The following is a 24,394-nucleotide window of genomic DNA, read 5'->3' as shown; positions in this document are numbered from 1 at the left end:
ATAAGGTTTAGAATGACTGTGGAAAGGAACATTGATCAATCCAGAGTAAGAATAATCAACTAGCAGACTGGGGCAAGAATAGAGCTGGACCAGATAGACTGGAACCAAAGGTTGGCAGGAGAAACAGTAGCTGAACAATGGGCTACCTTCAACGTAGAGATGGTTTGGGCACAGTCAAGGTATGTTCCCTTGAAAGGGAAAGGTAGGACAAACAAATCCAGAGCTCCCTGGATGACAAAGGAGATAGAAATTAAGTTAAAGAAAAAGCGTGCTTACGACAGGTATCAGGTAGCAAATACAATTGAAAACCAAGCCAAATACAGAAGGTTCAGAAGCGACGTGCAAAAGCAAATATGAGAAGTAAAGAGGGATTATGAAAAAAGACTGGCAGCTAACATAAAAGAAAATCCCAAAGCACATCAACAGTAAAATGGTGGTAAAGAGAGGAGTAGGGTCGTATAGGGACCAAAAGGGGATTTACACAGAGGCAAGAGGCATGGCTGAGGTGTTAAATGAATACTTTGCATCTGTCTTTACCTATGAGGTATATGCTGCCCAGGCCATGGTGACAGAGGAGGAAACTCAGTCAGTAGGTGGGTTTAAAGTTGATAAGGAGGTGGTATTGGATAAGCTGTTGGTACTTAAAGTTGATAGGGCACCAGGACCAGATGAGATGCATCCAAGAATATCGAAGAAAGTGCGAGTGGAAATTGCAGAGGCACCGACAATAATTTTTCAATGTTCCCTGGATTCGGGGGGAGGTGCTAGAAGACTGGAGAAATGAAGAGGTAACAGAGATGGTTGATGAGGGAAAGGCCGTTGATGTGGTGTATATGGACTTCCAAAAGGTGTTCGATACAGTGCCAGGCAACAGACTTGTGAGGAAAGTTATAGGTCAGGGACAGTAGCAATGTGGATACAAAATTGGCTGAGCGATAGGAAACAGGGAGTAGTGATTAATGCGTGTTTTTTGGGCTGGAAGAAGGTTTGTAGTGGAGTTCCCCAGGGGTCAGTATTGGGACCCTTACTTTCCCTGATGACACAAAACTTGGGAGAATTGTAAACTGTGAGGGGGACAGTGTAGAATTTCAAAAGGAGATTGACACATTGGTGGAGTGGGCAGATAGGTGACAGATGAAGTTCAATGCGGAGAAGTGTGAGGTGGTGCACTTTGGTATAAAGAACATGGAGAGACAGTATAAAATAAAGGATACTATTCTAAAGGGTGTGCAGGAGCAGAGAGATCTGGGTGTGTATGTACATAAGTCATTAAAGGTGGCAGGACAGGTAGAGAGAGCTGTTTCTAAAGCATACAGTATTCTAGGCTTCATTAATAGGAGCATAGAGTATAACAGCAGGGAAATTTTGATGAACTTATATAAGATACTGGTTAGACCTCAGCTGGAGTATTGTGTACAGTTCTTGGCGCCACACTATAGGAAGGATATGAACACATTGGAGAAAGTAAAGAGATTTGCGAGAATGGTTCCAGGGATAATATACTTCAGTAATGAAGAAAGATTGGAGAAGTTGGGACTGTTTTCTTTGGAGAGGAGAAAGTGAAGCGGAGACTTGATAGAAGTTTTCAAAATCATGAGGGGTCTGGATAGAGTTGATAGGGAGAAACTGTTCCTACTTGTAAACAGATCGAGAATCAGAGGGCACAGTTTTAAAGTGTTATGCAAAAGAAACAAATGCGAGGTGAGAAAAAAACTTCTTCATACAGCAAGTAGTTAGGGTTTAGAATGCACTGCCTGGAAGTGTGGTCGAGGCAGGTTCAATTGAGGCACTCAAGAGGGAATTGGATGATTATTCAAATATTAATGTGCAGGGTTACGGGAAAAAGGCAGGAGATTGGCACAAAGTTAAAATGCTCAGAGAGCCGGTGCAGACACGATGGGCTGAATGGCCTCCTTCTGCACGTAACAATTCTGTGATTCTGTGAACATGATATCCAACATAGGGATTGCACCTTTGAACTAAATTTTAAAAGTACACAAAACAGTTTTACATCACTCTTTTTAAGAATACACTGTTGCCAGTGGTATTAAACCAAGGTTGCACATGAGAAAACTGTCAAAATTTCTGAAATTTATTTTAATGCTCGTCAGAAGAAAGGACAATATTTTCAATTGTCTTCAAACCTTTATGCTGATGGCACAGGCCTTGCATTTCTGAAAATATATGTCATTCTCATTTCCAAAAGGACAAGTTTCTTACTTTTGAACCACACTCTCCCCTAGTCCCATCCCTCTCTTGAAGATGGTGCTGGAAATCCTTTGGTACCAAGTAATGATTTTTCATATGAAAGGCTTAAAAATGATAGTCAGAAATTGATTCAGCAAAGAGACTTCCCAGCACATTTGACGATGGCATCAATTGCACGTTCATTTCCAGCTTGATGTCACCAACACTGTTGCACTTGCACTTTATAAGGCCCCATATAACAGTCATTACAGAAATCATAACAAATCAACTTAAAACCTACAAAAGGGCATGTTTCCCCTGATATTGTTGAAAACTCTGGAAATGGGCAAATACCACAGGTCTCAGGGCATTTTCCAGAAAAAAAAAGCAGGGAGTTCTCCAGTATTCTCCTTCAACTGCCAACAGAAAAAAGTCTGATTAATGTGTTGTTTATAGAGTGGGTGTATCCCATTGCCCGTATAATAGCAGCTACTATTGTGTCAAAAGCGAATAATTGGTTGAGATGTACGTTGGGACCTTCTGAGGGAGTAATAAAGCACGATAAAAATGCAAGCTTTTTCCTTTATGGTCTAGGATATTATTGGCATCTTCTAATCACGTGGCAAGACAGATAATCAGCAAGCAAGTAGGAAATCTACTGTAGACAGTAACGTTATTAGTAATGCAAGCCACAGCTTAATGCACACCAAATCCAGTTTTAATAGCACACACTCTGATAAAATTGATTTCTCAAAACAAAGTCAAAGGAGGCCAATGAGATCAAGTGACATGGAGTCCATTCACAGGTCAGTGAAACAACAAATACTGGTCTTCTATGCAACACATGCTCCAAAGATTTCCACTGATCATCATATAGCCCAGTGCCACTGAAGGATACTACAGATATATCAGAGATGTATGAATGCAATTGTAACCTTATTGGCCAGTACAATCCAGCATTATGCCATGTGGTCTATTTATCCATTTAATCATCTGGCCATTTCAAGGCTTTGCCTTATTGGATGTCATGAAATCACTGAAGAAGACAGCACAGAAAGACACCATTCATCGCCACTCAGTCTGTGATAGCTCTTGCATTCATTGTCTGATTCATTTCAACTTTGGTCCTGTCCTACACTATGAGTCCTGGACTTTGTCAGTAGGAAACAAAAAACCTACGAGTAACCTCCTCTCCCAAAACTGTCCTCTTATAGATATAAACACTCTAAACTATGGCTTACCTTTGAAGTTCCTTTTGAGGAAAAGTAAAGTCCTGATCTTCGCATAAACACATGCAGCTTCTTCCAAGACTTTCTTCCCACTTCCCTTACATGCAAGGATCCTTGAATTTCTGGGCAACTGCTAGAGCTCAAGAAGTTCTGTAACAAGATTTATACTAGCATTATTGTTTTAAAATGTAGATCAAAAATACTTTTATTCAAGAATGAGTGCATAAATATTTGTGGAAAGCAAATGCACACCACATGCAAGATTTAGTAGACCAGCAGATCTCCCATTATATTATTCACAGTAAAATTAAAAGTTTTTTTAAGAGCAAGATTGTTACATCAGGGAAACTGAACTATATATATGCAAAGAGGAAGAGCGCCTCGAGCATCTGGAAGCACAGGGCCACAGCACAGGGATGGAGTTTCATAGTCCAGCTGTAATTTGAGGGAAGCTCCAAGGTCTAGAAGCACATGATGGTCACAGGATTTTGGGAACACTGCAAAGGAAAATTCTTGAAAGGTCACCGACCTGAAACATGAGCTCTGTTTTTCTCTCCACTGATGCTGTCAGACATGCTGACAACTCTCCCTCACCCTTTGACTCCCCTGATTAGCCTCAATTCTCCACCTTCCATAAGTTTCAGCTCATGTACAATGCTACAGCTTGTAACTATCCTACACGAGCTTCCTCTCACCAATTAAGTGGTGCTTGCTGACCGATTTTGGCTTGATCCCCAAAACCTCCACCTTGAAATCAGATTCATGTGTGTGAATCACTTGTGGCCTTGCCAGAGCCTCTCTGTAACATCTTTCAGCCCTCTCCTCTCAAAAACACTATTTCTATTACGCTCAACATTTGTGCAACGCTCCTTTCCTTGACTCACTTTGAGTAGCTGCACCTTCAGCTGTCTGAGGTCCACATTGTGAAATTCCCTTCAGAAAGGATGTTAAACCATGCAGCATGTAGATTCTGCAGGGTGAAACTACAAATAATATAAAAAAAATAGGAGAAGTAGGCCACATGGGCCCTGCAGCTTGCACCACCATTCAATATGATCATGGCTGAACCATTACAACTACAAATTTCCTGCCATACTCACATACCCCTTGTTTCCCTTACTGCCCAAAAAATCTATTGATCTCAGTTTTGAACATATGCATCAACTAGGCATTCACAGCATTCTGGGGTAGACAATTCCAAAGATTCCCCAACCCGCTGAATGAAAAATATCCTCATCGTATTCAAATGCTAACCCTTTATCCTGATACTGACTCTGAGGTACGTACTCTCCAGTCTATGGATGTAACTATGAGCAGAGAATTGAAATATTGGGATTAATTTAACTGGTTCATAGAAAGCATTTTAAAACACGGAGAATTTTGATTTGGCAAAAAGTAAACATCTTCAGGTTTGGGAGTCACTGACGAGGAGTCATCATTTTAAAATTGTCACTAAAAGATTGAGAAGAAAGGTTACTGGATATTTAATTGTTACAGCATGAACTGCTTTGCCATCAATGCATTAAGTGCAGTGTAAATAAACATTTGAAGCAGCTGATAATGCAGGGTCCACTCAAGTGAAGGGCAGTGGAACAGGTTTTGGACTGCTTTAGCGAATAGCCTGCGCATAAACATTTTTCATAGAATCAAAAAGCACACAAAGCCACTTGGTATATTGTGTTTGTGTCAGCTCTTTGGAATAGCTAACTAATTAGTCCCACTCTCCTGCTCTTTCCTGATAGCCTTGCAAATTGGCGAAGTGTGCTGTAAACATCTATTCCTCGAGATGCAATTTTATGAACGCTTATCAATAATAAAGAACAGGAACTGAGGTTAAAAAAGCCAAAGAGCTGTCATGACAACAGGAGCAGACTCAGTGGAGTAAATGATTAATGGGAAAGTAATTTCATAGTGGTAATGGCACTGGACTAGCAATCCAGAGGCCCAGGCTAATACTCTGGGGACACAGGTTCAAATCCCACCACAGCAGCTGCTGGAATTTAAGTTCAATTAATAAACCTGGAATATAAAGCTACTCTCTATAATGGTGACCATGACAATAGCACTGATTGTTGTAAAACCTTCACAGTCCTTTAGGGAAAGAAATCTGCCATCCTTATCCAGTCTTGTCTACATGTGACTCCAGACCCAGAGCAATATGGTTGATTCTTAACTGCCCTCTGATTTGGCTTGGTGAGCCACTCACTTCATTGGCACTCAGGAACGTTGGCCATTCCAGGGACACCCAACCCATGACCAAAGAAATAAATGATCTAATCCTGTTTTGATGTCTCTTTATCTGGGAAGCTTAAACATATACTACTTGTACTTACGGGCAGTATTGGTAGGAGTGACCACCGCACAGTCAATGTGGAGACAAAATCCCACCTCCACACTGAGGATACCCTCCATCATGTTGTGTGGCACGACCACCATGCTAAATGGGATAGATTTCAAACTGATCTAGCAACTCAAGACTGGGCATCCACGAGGCGCTGTGGGCCATCAACAGCAGCAGAACTGTACTCGAACACAATCTGTAACCTCATGACCCAGCATATCCCCTACTCTATCAATAGCATCAAGCCAGGGGATCATTCCTGGTTCAATAAGGAGTGCAGGACGGCAAGCCAGGAGCAGCACCATGCATACCTAAGATTGAAGTGTCAATCTAGTGAAACTATAACACAGGACTACTTGCATGTCAATCAGAATAAGCAGCAAATGATGGGCAGAGCTAAGTGATTACACAACCAACGGATCAGAACTAAGCTCTGCAATCCTGCCACATCCAGTCATGAAAGGTGGTGGACAATTAAACAACCCACTGGAGGAGGAAGCTCCACAAATATCCCCATCCTCAATGATGGGAGATCCCAGCACATCAGTGCAAAAGACAAGGCTGAAGAATTTAATACAATCTTCAGCCACAAGTGCCAAGTCGATGATTCATCTCGGCCTCCTCTGGAGGTCCCCAGCATCACAGATGCCAGTCTTCAGCCAATTCGATTGCCTCCACATGATATCAAGAAATGGCTGAAGGCATTGGATAGTGCAAAGGCTATGGGCCCTGGCAATATTCTGGCAATAGTGCTGAAGTCTTGTGCTCCAGAGCTAGCCAAGCTGTTACAGTACAGCTACAACACTGGCATCTACCCGGCTATGTGGAAAATTGCCCAGGCATGTTCTGTACACAAAAAGCAGGACAAATCCAACCGGGCCAATTATCGCCTCATTAGTCTACTCACCATCACCAATAAAGTAATGGAAGGGCTCATCAACAGTGCTATCAAGCGACATTTGCTTAGCAATAACCTGCTCACTGATGCCGTTTGGATTCTGCCAGGGCCACTCAGCTCCTGACCTTAATACAACCTTGGTTCAAACACATACAAAAGAGCTGAACGCCCAAGGTGTGGTGAGAGTGACTGCCCTTGACATCAAAGCCACATTTGACCAAGTGTGGCATCAAGGAAAACTGGAGTCAATGGGAATCAGGGGTAAAACCCTCCACTGGTTGGAGTCATACCTAACACAAATGGTTGTGGTTGTTGGAGGCCAGTCATCTCAGCTCCAGAACACTGCTGCAGGAGTTCCTCAGGGTAGTGTACTAGGCCCAACCATCTTCAGCAATGACCTTCCTTCCATCATAATGTCATAAATGGGGATGTTTGCTGATAATTGAACAATGCTCAGCACCATTTGAGCACTCCTCAGATACTGATGCAGTCCATGTCCAAATGGAGCAAGACCCGGACACTTTCCAGGCTTGGGCCAACAAATGGCAAGTAACATTTGTGCTACACAAGTGCCAGGCAATGACCATCTCCAACAAGAGAGAAACTAACAATCATCCCCTGACATTCAGTGGCATTACTATCACTGAATCCCCCAATATCAACACCCTGGGGGTTACCATTGACCAGAAATTGAACTAGACTAGCCATATAAACACTGTGGCTACAAGAGCAGGTCAGAGGCTCGGAATCCTGCAACGAGCAACTCACCTCCTGATTCCCCAAAGCCTATCCACCATCAAGAAGGCACAAGTCTGCGCTGGAGTGCTGATTTTGGCTGCAGTCAAGTGCTTCAGTTGGAGTTTGGTGACTGAGGGAGTTTAAGGGTTAAATTCTATCTATAGTCCAGTCTTTCTTTAATTTAGCAATTAACTAAAAGTTGCTGTTAGGGTTGGAAGGTGGGTTTTAGTCCAGCCTTAAAACAGGACTCATGGAGGCTCTGCTTGCAGCTGCAGCTAGTTAATTAGACAAATGGCTTAATCAGGTTTTCAGAGGCTAGGTTCAGAGAGTATAGAAGTAGGGATATTATAGTGCTGGCTTTGCACCGGAGTGCAGTTTTTGGCTGCAATCAAATGCTTCAGTTGGAGTTTGGTGACTGAGGGAGTTCAGTGAGAAGGGAGGAGGTGCTCCTTTCTTTTTCTACCTTCCCTCAGAAAAAAGAGTGGTGGCCCTTGGTAAGATGGAACTGGTGAGGAAATTAGAAAAGTGCAATATTTTTAAACAAATTGCTAAACTTGGACTTAACAGAGGAGCGCCAGGAATAAGGGAAGTTTAGGACCAATATAATAAAGTAATATAAATAATCCAAAGTAGAATAAAGTTAACTTAAGGGAGGTAGAGTTAAGGCATGGCAGGGCAGCTCAGTTGAGTGAAATGTGTGTCCTGCAATATGTGCAAAGTCATGGATGCTACCAGTATCCTAGTTGAGCACATGTGCAGGAAGTGTTGTCAGCAGAAATTTGAGCTTTGGGTTTCAGAGCTCAAGAGGTGTCTGGTGTCACTGTGGTGCATCTGTGAGGTTGAGCGCCACATGGATAACATGTTCAGAGAGGTGGTTACACCGCAGCTCAAGGGCCTGGAGACAGAGGAAATGGGTGACCGCCAGGCGTCCAAAAGAAGTAGGCAGGTAGTGCAGGAGTACCCTGGGGCCCTGCTCACAAATTGGTTTTCTGTTTTGGAAGCTGGTGAAGGTGCTGGTTCCTCAGAGTGCAGGCAGAGCCATGTTTGTGGCACGAGTGCCTTGTACAGGAGGGGAGGAAGAAGAAAGGAAGGGCTATAGTGATCGGGGATTCATTGGTTACGGGAACAGACAGGTGTTTCTGTGGCCATAGATGTGACTCCAGGATGGTATATTGCCTCCCTGTTGCCAGGGTCAAGGATGTCACAGCAACTGTGCAATATTTTTCTGGGAAAGAGTGATCAGCCAGAGGTCATGGTCCACATTGGTACCAATGACTTAGGTAGGAAGGGGGGTGTAGTCCTGCAATCAGAATTTAGGGAGCTAGGTATAATATTGGCCAGCAGGATCTCAAATGTAATAATCTCTGGATTACTCCCGGTGCCACGTGCTAGCGAGTACAAAAATAGGAGGATAAGGCAGATGAATGTGTGGCTGGAAAGATAACGCAGGAGAGAGGGCTTTAGATTCTTGGGACACTGGGGCTGGCTCTGGGGGAGGTAGCACCCGTACAAGCTAGATGAGTTGCACTCGAACAGAGCTGGCACTGAGTTCCTTGCTAGTGTTGTTGGGAGGGCTTTAAACTAACTCAGCAGGGGGGTGGGAACTAAGAGAAAATATTTGAGAGGAATACCAGGGTGCACAAAATACTGGGAGGGACAGACAGCACTAGTATAGAGAATAGTAAGTTAATAGGTAAAGTCAGGTAAGGGAGAAAGTATCAAAATCTAAATCAGGGTTACAATGAATGTACGTGAATGCATGGAGTGTAGTATATAAGATTGGGGAATTACAGGTGCAGATAGCCATGTATGATAAAAACAAAAAAACTGCGGATGCTGGAAATCCAAAACAAAAACAGAATTACCTGGAAAAACTCAGCAGGTCTGGCAGCATCGGCGGAGAAGAAAAGAGTTGACGTTTCGAGTCCTCATGACCCTTCGACAGAACTTGAAGTTCTGTCGAAGGGTCATGAGGACTCGAAACGTCAACTCTTTTCTTCTCCGCCGATGCTGCCAGACCTGCTGAGTTTTTCCAGGTAATTCTGTTTTTGTTTTAGCCATGTATGATGTTGTGGCGATAAGAGACCTGGCTCAAGGGCAGTACTGTGTGAAATATTCCTGGGTACAAGGTGTTCAGAAGAGATATGGAAGGAAAGGAGGCAGGATGGTAGTATTGGTTAAGGGGAGCATTGCAGTGCTCGAGAAAGAGGATGTCCCAGGGGGTTCAAGGACAGAATCAATTTGGCTGCAGCTAAGGAACAAAAAGGGTGCAACTACATTGCTCGATGTAGACTGTAGACTGCCAAATAGTGAGAAGGATGCAGAAGAACAAATCTGCAGGGAAATTAGAGAGATGCAAGCATTATAGAATAGCTATAATGGGGGACTTTAATTACCCGAATGCAGACTGGTAGTGTAAACGGCAGAGAGGGCAAAAGTTCCTAGATTGTGTTCAGAATTTTCTACAGCAGTATGTGTCCAACCCAATAAGAAAAGACGCACTTGCTGGACCTGGTTCTTGGAAATGAGGTCAGCCAAGTAGATCAAGTGTCAGTGGGGAAACATTTAAGCGACAGTGATCATTGTATTGTACATTTAGGATGATGACAGAAAGGATGATAGGCAATCCAGAGTAAGAATAATTAATTGGACAAGAACCAACTTCGATGGGGCAAGAATGGAGCCGGGCCAGGCAGACTGGAACAAAAGACTAGCAGGAAAAACTGAAGCTGAACACTGGGCTACCTTCAAGAAATAATTGGTTCAGGCATAGTTGAGGTTTATTCCATTGAAAAGGAAAGGTAGGGCAAACAAATCCAGAGCACCCTGGATGAAAAAGGAGATTGAAATTAAGAAAGAAGAAAAATTGTGCATATGACAGATGTGAGGTAGAAAATACAATTGAGAACCAAAAGGAATACAATGTTCAGAGGAGATGAAAAAGCATATCAGAAGCAAAGAGGTACGAGAAAAGACTGGCAGCCAACATAAAGGGAAATCCCAAAAGCCTTCTATAGACATATTAATAGTAAAAGGGTGGTAAAAGGAGCAGTAGGGCTGGCTAGGGACTTAAAAGGAAATTAACACATGAATGAAGGAGCCAAGGTTTTTTCACAACGAGTGGTTCAAGTCTGGAATGCACTGCCTGGAAGCGTGGTGGAGGTAGGTTCAATACAGGCATTCAAGAGGGCATTAGATTATTTGGATAGAAATACAAACAATGTGCAAGAGTATGGGGAATGGCACCAGGTAATAATGATCATTTGGAGAGTCAGTGCAGACACGATGGGTCAAATGGCCTTCTTCTGTGCTGTTAAGATTCTGTGAAGTCAGAAGTGTGATGGAATACTCCTCACTTGCCTGGATGAGTGCAGATACCACAACACAAGAAGCTTGGCACCATCGAGGACAAAGCAGCTCACTTAACTGGCATCACATCCACAAACATTCACTCCCTCCACCACCGACGCAGCAGTGTGTACCATCTACAAGATGCACTGCAGCAATTCACCAAGGCTGCTTAGACAGTACATTCCAAACCCACGACCATTATTATCTAGAAGGGCAAGGGCAGAAGATAGATGGGAACACCACCACCTGGAAGTTCCCCTCCAAGACACTCACCATCCTAACTTGGAAATACATTGCCGTGAAGCAGTTCCTTCGCTGCTGCTGGGTCAAAATCCTGGAACTCCCTTCCTAACACCATTGTGGGTGTGCCTATACCACATGGTCTGCAGCGGTTCAAGAAGGCAGCTCACCACCACCTTCTCAAGGGCAACTAGTGATGGGCAATAAATCCCACATCCCGTGAATGAATCAAAAAAATCACAGCCCCTCTAGCCTTGAACCTCCCTCTCTTTACCTCCTCTGTTTATCTGTATTTTATGGAGACTATGGATGGTGCTTGCCTGAAGTTTGTTGTGTTCCTTCTAATTAATTAAAATTAATCTACACATTCTTCCCACTAAAACTGCCTTGAAAATCAAATCTTGCACAACTCCTGCCGTATCTCATTGTTCCACAGAACCGTAAAACTTGACAATCCTTACCTACCTCAGGCTTGGCTTCTTCCTAGACTCTTTAGGCTTTTCAAAACCATTGTTACTGTCTATTCGCTGCCCCTATTTACGTCAAGTTATTTCAACCTTACTATATATCTTGCTTTGATTACCAATTAGAAACATGCACAATCCTTTAGAAAAACATTTTGTGCAACATACTTCAAAATATAATACACTTACCTGCAAAATCTGTGAATGTGGGCTACTTCCATTTAACTCCTGGCAACAAGCTACCATTTGCTCTGGAAAGAAGCTCTGTCCAAACAGAATATTTTTCAAACCTTGGTCAATAAACATGTTCCATTATAAGTTATACAAAGTTCCTTGCCATTGGTTAGATTTTATTAACAAAAAACCTAACAAACTTTAAACAATTTAATTCAGCAGAAGAGGTGGTTGCCTCCCAACTAACAGGCCATGAATTCATTCCCCAACGCTGTTCACAATTCATCACCATCATCTCAGTATGATCAGTGCCAGACATAAGACAAGTTGCTAATAAGATGGTTGACCATCTTGCAGGGGGAATTGCAGGGAGCAGAGTTGTAAAACAACACCCAAGCCTTCATGCTTAATCTACACATCCAGTTACAACACCTAGCAGCATGAATAATTAATGGACGAAGGATACATGGTGCAAAAATCAAAAGGATTTCAAAACATTTCTACCATTTTCCTGTTAATAGGAACATGGTCACCTGAAAAGGTTCTAGGATTTTAGTCTCAATTCTCTTGTGCTCTTTTTCATTTCTCTTCTGTACTTTTTATATTTAGCCCAATTCTCCATTGTAATATCAAGCCCCTCCCCCTTTTTTCAAACTTCATCCCATTCTAACTCCATCATCCAGACAGCTCATGCTTTAGTCCCCATTCTTTTCCCTCTTTTGGAAATATACCTGTACTGTAACCAATTATCTTTTTAAAGGCTGCTAACTGACCTATATCTGTTTAGTCTTTGACTTCAGTTTATCCAGAACAGATCTCAACTCCATTCACTGAAATTAGCTGTTCTCCAGTTGTGTTTTTATTCTAGATTGCCCCCTCTCCTTCTGCATAACTAATCAAAACCATATGACACTGATTGTTATTCCAGAGATGCTCCCCCAGTGCGACATTCTCCACTTGACCCAATTCATTCCTAACACTAGATCCAGGAATGCCTCCCTCATTGGCAGGAAACATTTTGATCAAGAAATTTCATCAGATAAGACCTCACAAATTCCTCCCTTAGTATAATCACTGGCCCATTTAATATTTGGGCAATTAAAGACTCCCATTTCCACAATTCCATAGTTTTGCACATCTCAGTAACTTCCTTGCAAATGTGCTCATTGATCTCCTTTTCTATATTTGATGAGTTATAGTATACAGCCAGTAGCATAATACTTTATTTAGTGTTTCTCAACACCAAGTAGATTCTTTGACTCTTCAAAATCAATTTTCTTTTAGCACTAATTTTCTCCTTAATTAAAACTGCTGCCCCCCCGCCTGTATTTCCTCCCCAGTCGAGTTTATCAATTCATCCCAAGTTCACTGGTTATTCTGTTCTTCCCTTCATAACTTGAAACATCTCTTTCAAATCAAACCCTTAATTTCTTCTGTCCTGATGAAAAATACCCCAATTCCTTACACTAAGCAGCATTCGAATAAAGCTGTTGTACCCTCTCCAGTGCTTCAACATTCTTTTTATTACATGCAGCCCAAAAGTGAACACAGTACTCCAACTGCTGGTCTTGTAGATGCTCAGCTACAATTCAATTTTTTAATATTTAACACACTTCACCATTAAACCTAATATTCATCTGCTATTTAATGGCCTTTTTAACAACTTGAAGTGCTTTTATACCTTACCTTTATATCAAACTCTTTTGCTTTTGCACATCAACAAAGCTCCCTCCCATCCACAGGATTTTTGAAAACAAAATTTCTGAATTCCCTCTACTACTTCTTTTTGCACATTTCAACATTTTTTTTCAGTATCCCTTGTGGCTTCCTTTGGTTCTCAATTATTTACCATTATCTTATTTTAATACTGTCTGCAAATTTAGTTCCAATACCCACTACCTTGTATTGAAATTATTGATGCAAATCAACAGAAATTATTACAGAACAGGATCCTGTGAACCACAGCTACCTATTTCCAACCACTCAAACTAGTCCTTCTCAAGCACTCTGTGCATAGCACTGTGGCAAAGATTTTCTGAAAGCATTTGTGCACCACATCTTCTGCATTTCCCCAACCACTATCTGTCACTTCCAACAAGAACTCTTATCAGGTTTGTTAGCACAATCTTCTTTTCTGAAATTTGTGTTGGCAGTTTCTAATTCTTTTCTCATCAATATTTAGCAATTTCACCAAAGTTGACGATTCCAACATTTTCCCCATAGTAGTTAAAGCAAAAGGTCTGGGACAACCCAGATTAACTATGTTTCTCTTTTTGCAAAAGGATGTTAAAATTGGCCAATCCCCAGTCCTCTGGCAGACACTTGCACTCAAGGGGACCCATAAATATTACTTCTAGAGTCTACACTATTTTATCCCCCATTTCCCTCATGATCAGGTGAACGTTTCTTGCCAGGTCCTGGCACAATGTTCTCCCTTTAACCTAATGATCGCCAGAATACTTCCCCTTTAAAAATTTCAAAATATCCCATTTTGCTTTTAAATAATTTGATTTACCTGCTCCCAACCTTCTGCTCTTCTGCAAACATAAACAAAGTACTTGTTATGTACCCCCAATTTCATTTTTATTCTATACATGGACTTCATATGCCAGCTTGTCCAGTTTCCTAATTTCTGTTTGAGGGGATGAAGCCTTTCATCTGAAAGGGAACTTGATTATAACCGAGATGTACCTATGTCAGTCAATAGAGGGCAAGGGGGAAAAGAGAAGGAGAAAAGGAAACTAACGATCAGCCTCTAGGGAAGTGGATCAAGAATCTTGCAATCAAATATTTTATGCTGTTTTATACAAGATCTTAATTTATCAGGAAAATTTGGGAATATATATAGGGTACAATGGAAGCTCAAACATGATCCTCAACACAGTATGGATTGTTACATTGAACATTTGGCCAAGTAGCCTACGTGAGAATGGATGAGTTTGGTTTTGATATTATCTAACAGGCAAGAGATGGTAGAGTCAGCGAATGACAGCCATGACCACAACAGGGTGGCATTAAGTTTAGGGTGAAGATAGAAAAGAGAGTGAGTACAATAGAAACGTTCAATTTTAGGAAGACAGATTTTCATAGAATCACAGAATGGTTACAGCACAGAGGCCACTCAGCCCACCAAGCCTGTATCAGCTTTCTGCAAGAGCAATGCACTTAATCTGACTAGCCTGTCTTTTTCCTGTAGCCCTGCAATTTTTTTCTCTTCAGATAATTATCCAAATTTTGAGGGAATGTGCTAAAGAAACTGAATAGTACAACATAGTCAAAATGAAAAACAGTGGATTATATTTAGAAATATTAAAGAGTACAAAATTGATACGTAACAAGGAGAGTGATAAAAAGTCAAAACAAAAATACCTGGAAAAACTCAGCAGGTCTGACAGCATCTGCAGAGAGGAATACAGTTAACGTTTCGAGTCCGTATGACTCTTCACAAAGTCAAAGACTGTTATAAGTCGCCAGTGAAATAATGCAGGAATGAGAGCAAAAAGAGTGATTGTTCCTAATGTATAAAGCTACAGATAACATGGTGGGCTAGATGAATAAAAAAACAAGGTGAAAGAGGTGAGGAACAACTGAACTACAGGCTAAAATAGCATGGAGCATGGGAAAAAGTCATGTATTTCTACAAATATATTCACAGCTAAAAGGTGAAAAGAGCAACTGAAACCTCTGAGCCCAACTCAAATGACCAAGAGATAATAGATAATATGATAAATTATCATATACACATAGGAAGCTGTGAGCAGTCTCTGCCACAAAGTTGAATTACTATGGACTGAGGAAGTACTAAAAATTCCAAATGGGGCCTGGCTGAACTTCATCCAAGCGTAACCAAAGAATTGGCTCAGTAAAATTGGTCACTATTTATTACTACCTTCAGGGAATTATTAAAATGAGAGTACTGCCCCACGTTGAGAACAGAACACCAATTTTTAAAATGGAGCACATGGGCAGACTAAGGAATGATATATCACTGAGCCCAACATCTGTTGTGCATGGAGCACATTGGAACATTAGATTAGGACTGCACCATTCAGCCCCTCAATATGTATATTAATACCATCCACCTGCCTTGGTTCCATGACCTTTCATACACTTACTTGACAAAAATCTATCAATCTCACATTTAAAATTATTTAGAGCTGGCATTTGCTGTTTTTTTGTGGGAGAGAATTCCACAATTCACCTTTTATGTAAAAGGTTTTCCTAACTTATCCCACGAACACTGGGCTCTGACTTTTAAGGTTTTCCCCCTTATCCTAGACTCCCTCCACATCAGTGGAAAAAGTTTCTCTCCACCTATCCTATCATTTTCTTTCAAAAACCCCCAAAACCTCAACAAAATCTCCCCTTTAACCTCTATTCCAGTGAATTCAAGCCTAGATTGCATAATCTCTCCTCATAACCATAATCTAAACTTGGAGTGCTGGTAACATTCTGGAAATTTTGCACTGTTCTCCATCCAAAATGATATATCCTTTCAAGGTATGCTGGCCAAACAGTACACAGTACTCCAGATGCATCTGTCCATGACAATATTGGTAGGAGAGACCATCACAAAGTCACTGTGGAGATGAAGTCCCATCTTTCCATTAAGGATATCCTCCATTGTGTTGGTGTGGCACTACCACGGTGCTAAAATGTGATACAGATCTAGCAACTCAAAACTGTGCATACACGAGGTGCTGTGGGCCATCAGCAACAGTAGAATTGCATACAAACACAATCTGTAACCTCATGGCCCAAATGGTCCTTGGCCCAACCATCTTCAGCTGCTTCATCAATGACCTTCCTTCCATCATAACGTCAGAAGTGGAGATGTTCGCTGATGATTGCACAATGTTCAGCACTATTCACGACTCCTCAGATACTGAAGCAGTCCATGTCCAAATGCAGTGAGACCTGCACAATATCCAGGCTTGGGCTGACAAGTGGCAAGTGACATTTGCACCACACAAGTGTCAGGCAATGACATCTCCAACAAGACAAAATCCAACCATCGCCCCTTAATGTTCAAGGGCATTACCATCACTGACTCCCCAACTATCAACATCCTGGGGGCTACCATTGACCAGAAACTGAACTGGACTAGCCATATAAATACTGTGACTACAAGAGCAGGTCAGAGGCTAGGAATCGTGCGACGAGTAACCCAACTCCCCAAAGCATATCTACCATCTACAAGGCACAAGTCAGGAGTGTGATGGAATACTCTCCACTTGCCTAGATGAGTGTAGCACCCACAGCACTCAAGAAGCTTGACACCATCCAGGACAAAGCAGCCCACTTGATTGGCACCCCTTCCACAAACACCACCGACACATAGTAGCAGCAGAAATCTACAAGATACACTGCAGGAATTCACCAAGGCTCCTTTGACAGCACCTTCCAAACCCACAACCAATACCACCTAAAGGACAAGGGCAGCAGATAGATGGGAACGCCACCACCTGGAAGTTCCCCTCCAAGTCACTCACCATCTTGATTTGGAAATATATCGTTGTTCCTTCACTGTCACTGGGTCAAAATCCTGGAACTCTCTTCCTAACAGTACTGTGGGTGTACCTACACCACATGGACTGCAGCGGTTCAAGAAGGCAATTCACCACCACCTTCTCAAGGGCAATTAGGGATGGGCAGTAAATGCTTGCCCAGCCAGCGAAGCCTACATCCTGTGAATGAATAAAAAAAAAATCCCCAACTCTACCATTATCATCAAGCTGGGAATTAACTCTGGTTCAATGAAGAGTGCAGGAGGGCATGCCAGGAGCAGCACCAGGCATACCTAAAAATGAGGTTTCAAGCTGGTGAATCTACAACACAGGGCTACTTGCATGTCAAACAGAGGAAGCAGCATGCCACACACAAAGCCAAGAGATCCCACAGTCAATGGATCAGATCTAAATGGTGCAGTCCTACTACATCAAGTCAAATGGTGATGGACACTTAAACAACCAACTGGTTGTGGAGGTTGCACAGATATACCCAGCCTCAATGATGGAGGAGCTCAGCACATCAGTGCAAAAGACAAGGCTAAACCATTTGCATCACTCTTCAACTAGAAGTGCTGAGCAGACGATCCCTCTGGGCCTCCTCCTGAGTTCCCAGCATCACAGATGCCAGGCTTTAGCCAATTCAATTCATGCTACCAAGAAACGGCTGAAGGCTATGGGCTATGAGAACATTCTGCAACTAGTACTTCAGACTCCTGTTCCAGTACTAGCTGTGCCCCTAGCTAAGTTGTTCTAGTACAGCTACAACACTGGCATCCACCCAGCATGTGGAAAATTGCAAGGTATGTCCTGTACATAAAAAGCAGGACAAATCCAACCTGGCCAACTTCCACCACATCAGTCCACTCTCAATCATCAGTAAAGTGATCATTAACATGGCTATCAAGAGGCACTTACTTAGCAATAACCTGCTCACTGATGGTCAGTTTGGGTTTCACCTGGGTCACTTGGTTCCCGACCTCTTCACAGCCTTGGTTCAAACACGGACAAAAGAGCTGAACTCCAGAGGTTAAGTGAAAGCGACTGCCCTTAACATCATGGCAGCATTTGCCTGAGTGTGGCATCAATGAGCCCTAGCAAAACTGCAATCAACAGGAATCAGGGAAAAACTCTCCACTGCTTGGAGTCATACCTAGCATAAAGGAGGATGGTTGTGGTAGTTGGAGGTCAATGAGCTCAGCTCCAGGGCACCAATGCAGGAGTTCCTCAGGGTAGTGTCCTCTGCCCAACCATCCTCAGCTGCTTCATCGATGACCTTCCTTCCATCATCAGGTCAGAAGTGGGGATGTTCGCTGATGATTGCACAATTTTCGACTCCGCACATACTGAAGCAGTCCATGTCCAAATGCAGCAGGTCTCGGACAGCATCTAGACTTGGGCTGACAAGTGGCAAGTAACATTTGAGTCACACAAGTGCCAGGCAATAACGAGCTCCAACGAGAGAGAATCTAACCATCGCCCTTTGACATTCAATGGCATTACCATCACTGACTTTCCCCACTATCAACATCCTGGGAGTTACCATTGACCAGAAACTGAACTGGACTAGTCATATAAATACTGTGGCTACAAGAGCCCATCAGGGACTACGAATCCCGAAGCGAGTCTCTCACCTGACTTTCCAAAGCCTGTGCACTGCCTACAAGGCACAAGTCAGGAGTGTGATGGAATACTCTGCCACTTGCCTGGATGAGTGCAGCTCCAACAACATGAGAAGCTTGACACCATCCAGGACAAAGCAGCCTTCTCAATTGACACCCTACCCACAAACATTCACCACCGATGCATAATGGTAACAGTTTGTACCATCTACAAGATGCACTGCAGGAACTCACTTCAACAGCACCTTCCAAATCCACAACTGCTACCATTTAGAAGGACATGGACAGCAGATACATGGGATCACCACCTCATAGAAGAACCCCTTCAAGCCAGTCACCATCCTAGCTTGGAAATATATCGCCGTTCCTTCACTGTCATTGGTCAAAATCCTGGAACTCCCTCCCTAACAGCATGGTGGGTGTGCCTACGCCACATGGACTGCAGCAGTTCGAGAAGGCAGCTCAGCACCGCCTTCTCAAGGACAATTTAAGGATGGGCAATAAATGCTGGCCGAGCCAGCGATACCCACATCTCATGAAAGCAAAGAAAAATTAGGTTTAACCAGGACTTTGTACAGCTACACCAAAACTTCCCTTTTATATTCTAGCCCTCTAAAAATGAAGTCTAACAATACCATTATCCTTTTGTTTTGTACCCTAGCTACATTTTAATTTGAAATCAGAAAACTCTAGAAATACTCAGTTCTGATGGAAGGTCAACCTTAACTGTTTTTCTCCACAGGTGCTGCCTGACCTGTTGAGTATTTCTAGCATTTTGGGTTCTTATTTCTGATTTTCCAGCATTATTTTGCTTTTGAACTACATTTCAGTGTTCTGTGAACATGGGCCCCTAAACCTTTGGGTGGATCAACTGGCCATTACCTGTCCTGCCCAAACTACAATGACCTTATCACCAATTCCACCCAGTTCTCTCTTCCTACACCTCATTTTCCCTTCCTTTGAGCAGCTGAACTTGTGTTACCTATCTTCTCTCCTTGAAATTCCTCATTCTGTATGGTCCACCTAAGCCCAATGTCATGTTTCTCAGATACTTATTGCCTTCCTTCTTTAGCCTTTGCGCTCATCCTCTAATATCAGCCTCCATATTAAGACACCTTGTCATCTCTCCTCCGAGTTCACTGCACTACATTCTATATAACCTCGCAATCAGCTGTCATACATAACCTCTTTATTTCCCTCCTCTCAATTACAGACAAGGCAATGTCTCTCTGATCACTGCTCCTTCTAACCTCACTTTCTTCTGCATATGTCCCAGTAAAAACTATTTCCCAAGTTACTTGCAAGACACTTTCAAACTTAAAAATGCCTGGCTTTTAGCCCTCCATCTGGCATGATACTTCTGTAAGTTGGTTACAGATTTACTCAATCACACCTTTGTCCATTACTGGTGGACTTGTCCACAGTAAAACTTCTCTCCCACCAATACAATCCTCATCTTTGCTCAAGTCTAAGGACATATATTTGAACATTTACGGTGCACAACTTGTTCAGCCATTAATCATAAGATCTACTGGACCACTTCAAACTTTCTGGCCATGCTGTCTGCTTCCAAAACTTCTTGCCAAAGAATCATCCTGGAATACAAAGATAACAGCAGCATTCTTCCCCACCACCCAACTAACATTAGTCTCCTTAAGCCTCTCCTACCTGGCACCTCCACCCTCACCAACAAACACAAGGAGCTATGCACTTTAGTCATTGAATTTGAGATCCCTTTCTTCCCTTGGCCACCAAACCAAGGTTCTACTGATTGCCCATGCCCTAGCTTTAATGTTGCAGCTTTTGTTAGTTTCTTCCTTTCCTGGTCCATCCACATGCCCTCTTACAAGCTCATTGTCCATGAGCAAAAATTTCCATCAAGTAAACACTGGGAAGCTCAAAGCCACTGACTGTGACCCTGCTGCAAACTGTGTTCCCTTGCCACTGATTCCATCTTTCTCTCTGGTTAGTGTCTCAAACTGAACCAGACTGTTAGGAGCCTCGGTGATCTATTTGATCCTGAATTCCTGACCCCAAATTCAATCTGTCACAACGATGGCCTATTTCCACCACTGTAAAGCCTCTGTCACCTTTTCTGCCTCAGCCCATCTCCGGCTGGATCCCTCAGCAGCAAGGAGTGAGTTAACAGGTATTCTGGTACATTTCACATTTGAAAACCTTAAGATTCAGGTCTTCTTAAATTCCAACACGACCATAGAAAGAAAGAACAGACACCTGGAACAGTCAACAATTGTAAGCTTGCTTTATGCTACCAGATTTAAACCCGCACATGTGTTTTTAATAAAGAAAAAAAAAAAATTCTGAATTGGTTTAAATTCAGAAGTTAATTATAAAGGAATAAATTGAGCCTCTTATGTTTAACTGCTTGTGCTCGCATCTTTTCCAAAAATAAATTCACAATATTGCATAAAAAGGATATTTCCTTAATGTTATTACAGTTTTTACAACATATGATACAAGCCTGTGCAAAAACATGTACTAAATCACTTTCAAAGTTAAGACTGGTTAAGGCATAAATTATTCAAAAATATGGCTAAGACATTTTAAATATCAGTTAGAAGGTGAAAAGGTACTTACTGTTGGATGTTTAAAAAATTCATATTTGGCATAGTTTTTTCTGAATAAAAATTTGCTTTGATTTCCCATTGTCCACATGGATTGCACTTGTTCTACCACTTCATGGTCTTCCAAACATCTTTCTGTAAAAATGTTTAACAGAATTTAGGTGGTAAATTTCTCAGAGTATGACAAGAGAAATCATGGAGATATAATGTCACTGTAAATAACAGATATTGGATTTTATACTCTTTGAGTATAAAATGTATCACATTTCTACTTCTCCTTAGCTCTGAAGTGTCATACAGACTCAAAATGTTAACTCTGCTTCTCTCCCTACAGATACTGCCAGATACTGAGTTTTTCCAGCATTTTGTTTTTATTTCACATTTCCAGCATCCACATTATTTTGCTTTTATGCTTCCAATAGTTCCCTGAAAGATGGAATTTGTACTTATACTGGGCCTTTCATGTCTAAGGATGCCCTAAAGTGGTTTACAGGCACAGAATTATTTTTCATGCATATTCACCATTTTGTCGACCAACACGGTGCTCATTTGTACACAACAAGCTACCAGAAACAGCAAGCAAACTAAGTAACAGTTAATCCACATGTGGCATTGGGTGAAAGCTGTCCAGGATATTAAGTCAACTCTTGGCTCTTTTTTATACCCAAGTAGGATCTCTGCAATATCCCATCCAAAGGATAATATTTTCAACAATGCACCCTACATGCTGAAGTGGGACTGTATCCTACAGTATTCCTAAAGAGCAGGAACATACATGATCACATGTCCTTCTTCATTTAATGCCGCTTGTGCACAATTGAGTCATTTCTCAATGTAACTAGTATAACCCACTCAGCACAACTGAAGTATATTAAGGTATTTATTCTGTATGCTCAATATTAGTTTTAAAGATATTCCACTTGCATTGAAATGAACTACTGAACAACTGAGACAAGTGCATATCAAGCCAAAGTAACACTCATGTAAAATTCTGATCAAACTAGTAAAATTTACCAGTTTATGTTGCTGCCATTATAACTTACCTTGCAGCTTTTTTTCCATTTTCTTTGCTTGTTCTTGCATTTTTATGTTTTCAATTTTTCATTTCTATCACTACTGTTCTGCTTTACTTATTTTTCTTTCCCTTTCTTTCATCTTTGCTTTTACATTAAGTGAAAATGCTTCCAGACAATCTCAAAATAACATGCATCATTTCAGACAAGAGATGAGATTAAAGTCTACAGCATCTGTAAATTTTGTCAAGACCTTAGAAGTGACCATTCCGTATGCCTATACCAATGAAGACTCATTTAGATGGGAACACGGCAGTGATTTAATTCAGTCTCCAGAAGATGGGCAGCATCTTCGAAATATCTTACATAAAATGTCACCTCACACAATTTTTGTTAAGTTCACATAACTTCTTAACCAGAGCCTTGTCACTACCAAAGAAAAGCACTGCAAATTACTACTCACAAGCTTGTCGCACCACCAGTTCTGCAACTCTAGGGTCATGAAGGACATATATTTCAACAGTCAAATTAATAAGATGATTCCTGCACATATTTCACCAATGGACTAGAATAGAAATTTGGTGCTTTTTAGCTTGTTAATTCATGTAGCATAGCCAGAGCAGTTTGAGCAGAAATGCTGCATGTTTCCATATGAATTGGTGCAAAATATTAACATAAGTAACTTTAAAAAGATTATGCCATTTGTAGCTTGTAATTATGTATTCTGAAGGTGATACGCAAGTGGCACAGAGTCTCTGAGGTACATCAGGGATTTTTCAAGCTACCTACCTCCGTGTTCTTGGTTACTTCCCAAGTATTATTTTACCATTACTACTTAAACATAAAATAATGAACCATAGCATGTCTCCATCTGTGATCTAGCTCTGAACTCTTCGATGTAGTCATCTCAAGGTAAAGAAGGTATGCAACACTAAACTATGCATCAATGAGAATTACAAGAAAACAATGACAGCTCAGGCAAGATGTTCTTAAATGAATTTCAAAATGAGAAAAATGTGTGGTCTAAACAGGATACACAAATTGCAAGTTGTAATGCATTCAGAAAAAAAATCACTTCAGCCCTAACTCACTTGTGCACACAGTACCCAAGACCTTAATCAACATATTTCTCATGTTTCACTCCTGCTGCTCTCCATACCAGCATCTATAAATATTTAACTGCATTGATGTGAAACACATCTATGAAGCCGTGACTGTCAAGTGTTTTTGTTTTGGCTTTACTTTTCTATGCCAAATGATAAAAATGAATGATGGTACCTAAATTCATTTAGCATTTTGATAATCTTACCTAGACCTAGATGTGGATGATGTTCAATTAATGTCCAGCTGTTATCATCAACACAATGACATTTATATATCAACAGCTGGCACACATCTCTGGCAGTCATTTCAGATGGAAGTTCAATTGCCTTGCTTGTTCCATCTTCGCTGAAAACTTTAATAACCTACCAAAAAAAAGGAACTACTGTTGTTATACAATAAAAAGTTGGTTAAGCAATGTACACCCATTGTTCAATATTTTAAATATGGTTATTGTAATAATTAAGTTATTGCAAGAAATACAGAAGCAGAAATTTTGAAACTAATTTCCACTCACCATTAAGTTTATTCAAAACTACAAGATTTTCGACTACAGACAATGCTTTCCCTCTGCCAAACATTTCAAATGTTAATCATTCTGTTACATTTTTAAAGGACTTTAAAACAGTCAACTGTGGCAAATCAATCAGCTGTATGGTAATAACTTGATTTCTATCACCCCTCCCCCTGACATTAACTGAAGAAAGCAATTGAAGGCTAATATGAACTGGATTTAGACAGTCCTGTTAGTATTATCAGCTCACACCAACAAAGACACATGACATCAGAATATGATATGAAGGAAACCTTCAGGGTAATTTGCTATGAATATCTTACCTCAGCTTGGAAAAGATAGCAGTTAGGAGAACAGGATGGCATTTTAAAGTTAAGCCTGCTGCTTTAGCTAGGGTTCTTTGTCTCTTGCAAACCCTTTCAGTAATGTA

General features: G+C 41.4%; 1 protein-coding gene across 7 annotated transcripts in view; it reads right to left on the bottom strand.

Annotated features, from left to right (window-relative positions):
- Positions 1 to 24,394, bottom strand: part of grb10b (growth factor receptor-bound protein 10b) — a 275,478-nt gene that overhangs the window by 31,606 nt on the left and 219,478 nt on the right. For all 7 annotated transcript variants that reach the window (XM_041183630.1, XM_041183631.1, XM_041183636.1 and 4 more), the window contains 4 exons: positions 23,659 to 23,815; positions 21,350 to 21,471; positions 11,638 to 11,712; positions 3,429 to 3,566 (listed from right to left, as the gene is read on the bottom strand). In XM_041183630.1, the coding sequence (XP_041039564.1) occupies positions 3,429 to 3,566; positions 11,638 to 11,712; positions 21,350 to 21,471; positions 23,659 to 23,815 (492 nt within the window). The remainder of the gene's footprint in view (positions 1 to 3,428; positions 3,567 to 11,637; positions 11,713 to 21,349; positions 21,472 to 23,658; positions 23,816 to 24,394) is intronic.

This window comes from Carcharodon carcharias, chromosome 3 (assembly GCF_017639515.1).
Source record: "Carcharodon carcharias isolate sCarCar2 chromosome 3, sCarCar2.pri, whole genome shotgun sequence".
Classification (NCBI taxonomy): domain Eukaryota; kingdom Metazoa; phylum Chordata; class Chondrichthyes; order Lamniformes; family Lamnidae; genus Carcharodon; species Carcharodon carcharias.
This window is presented reverse-complemented; position numbering and strand designations above follow the sequence as displayed.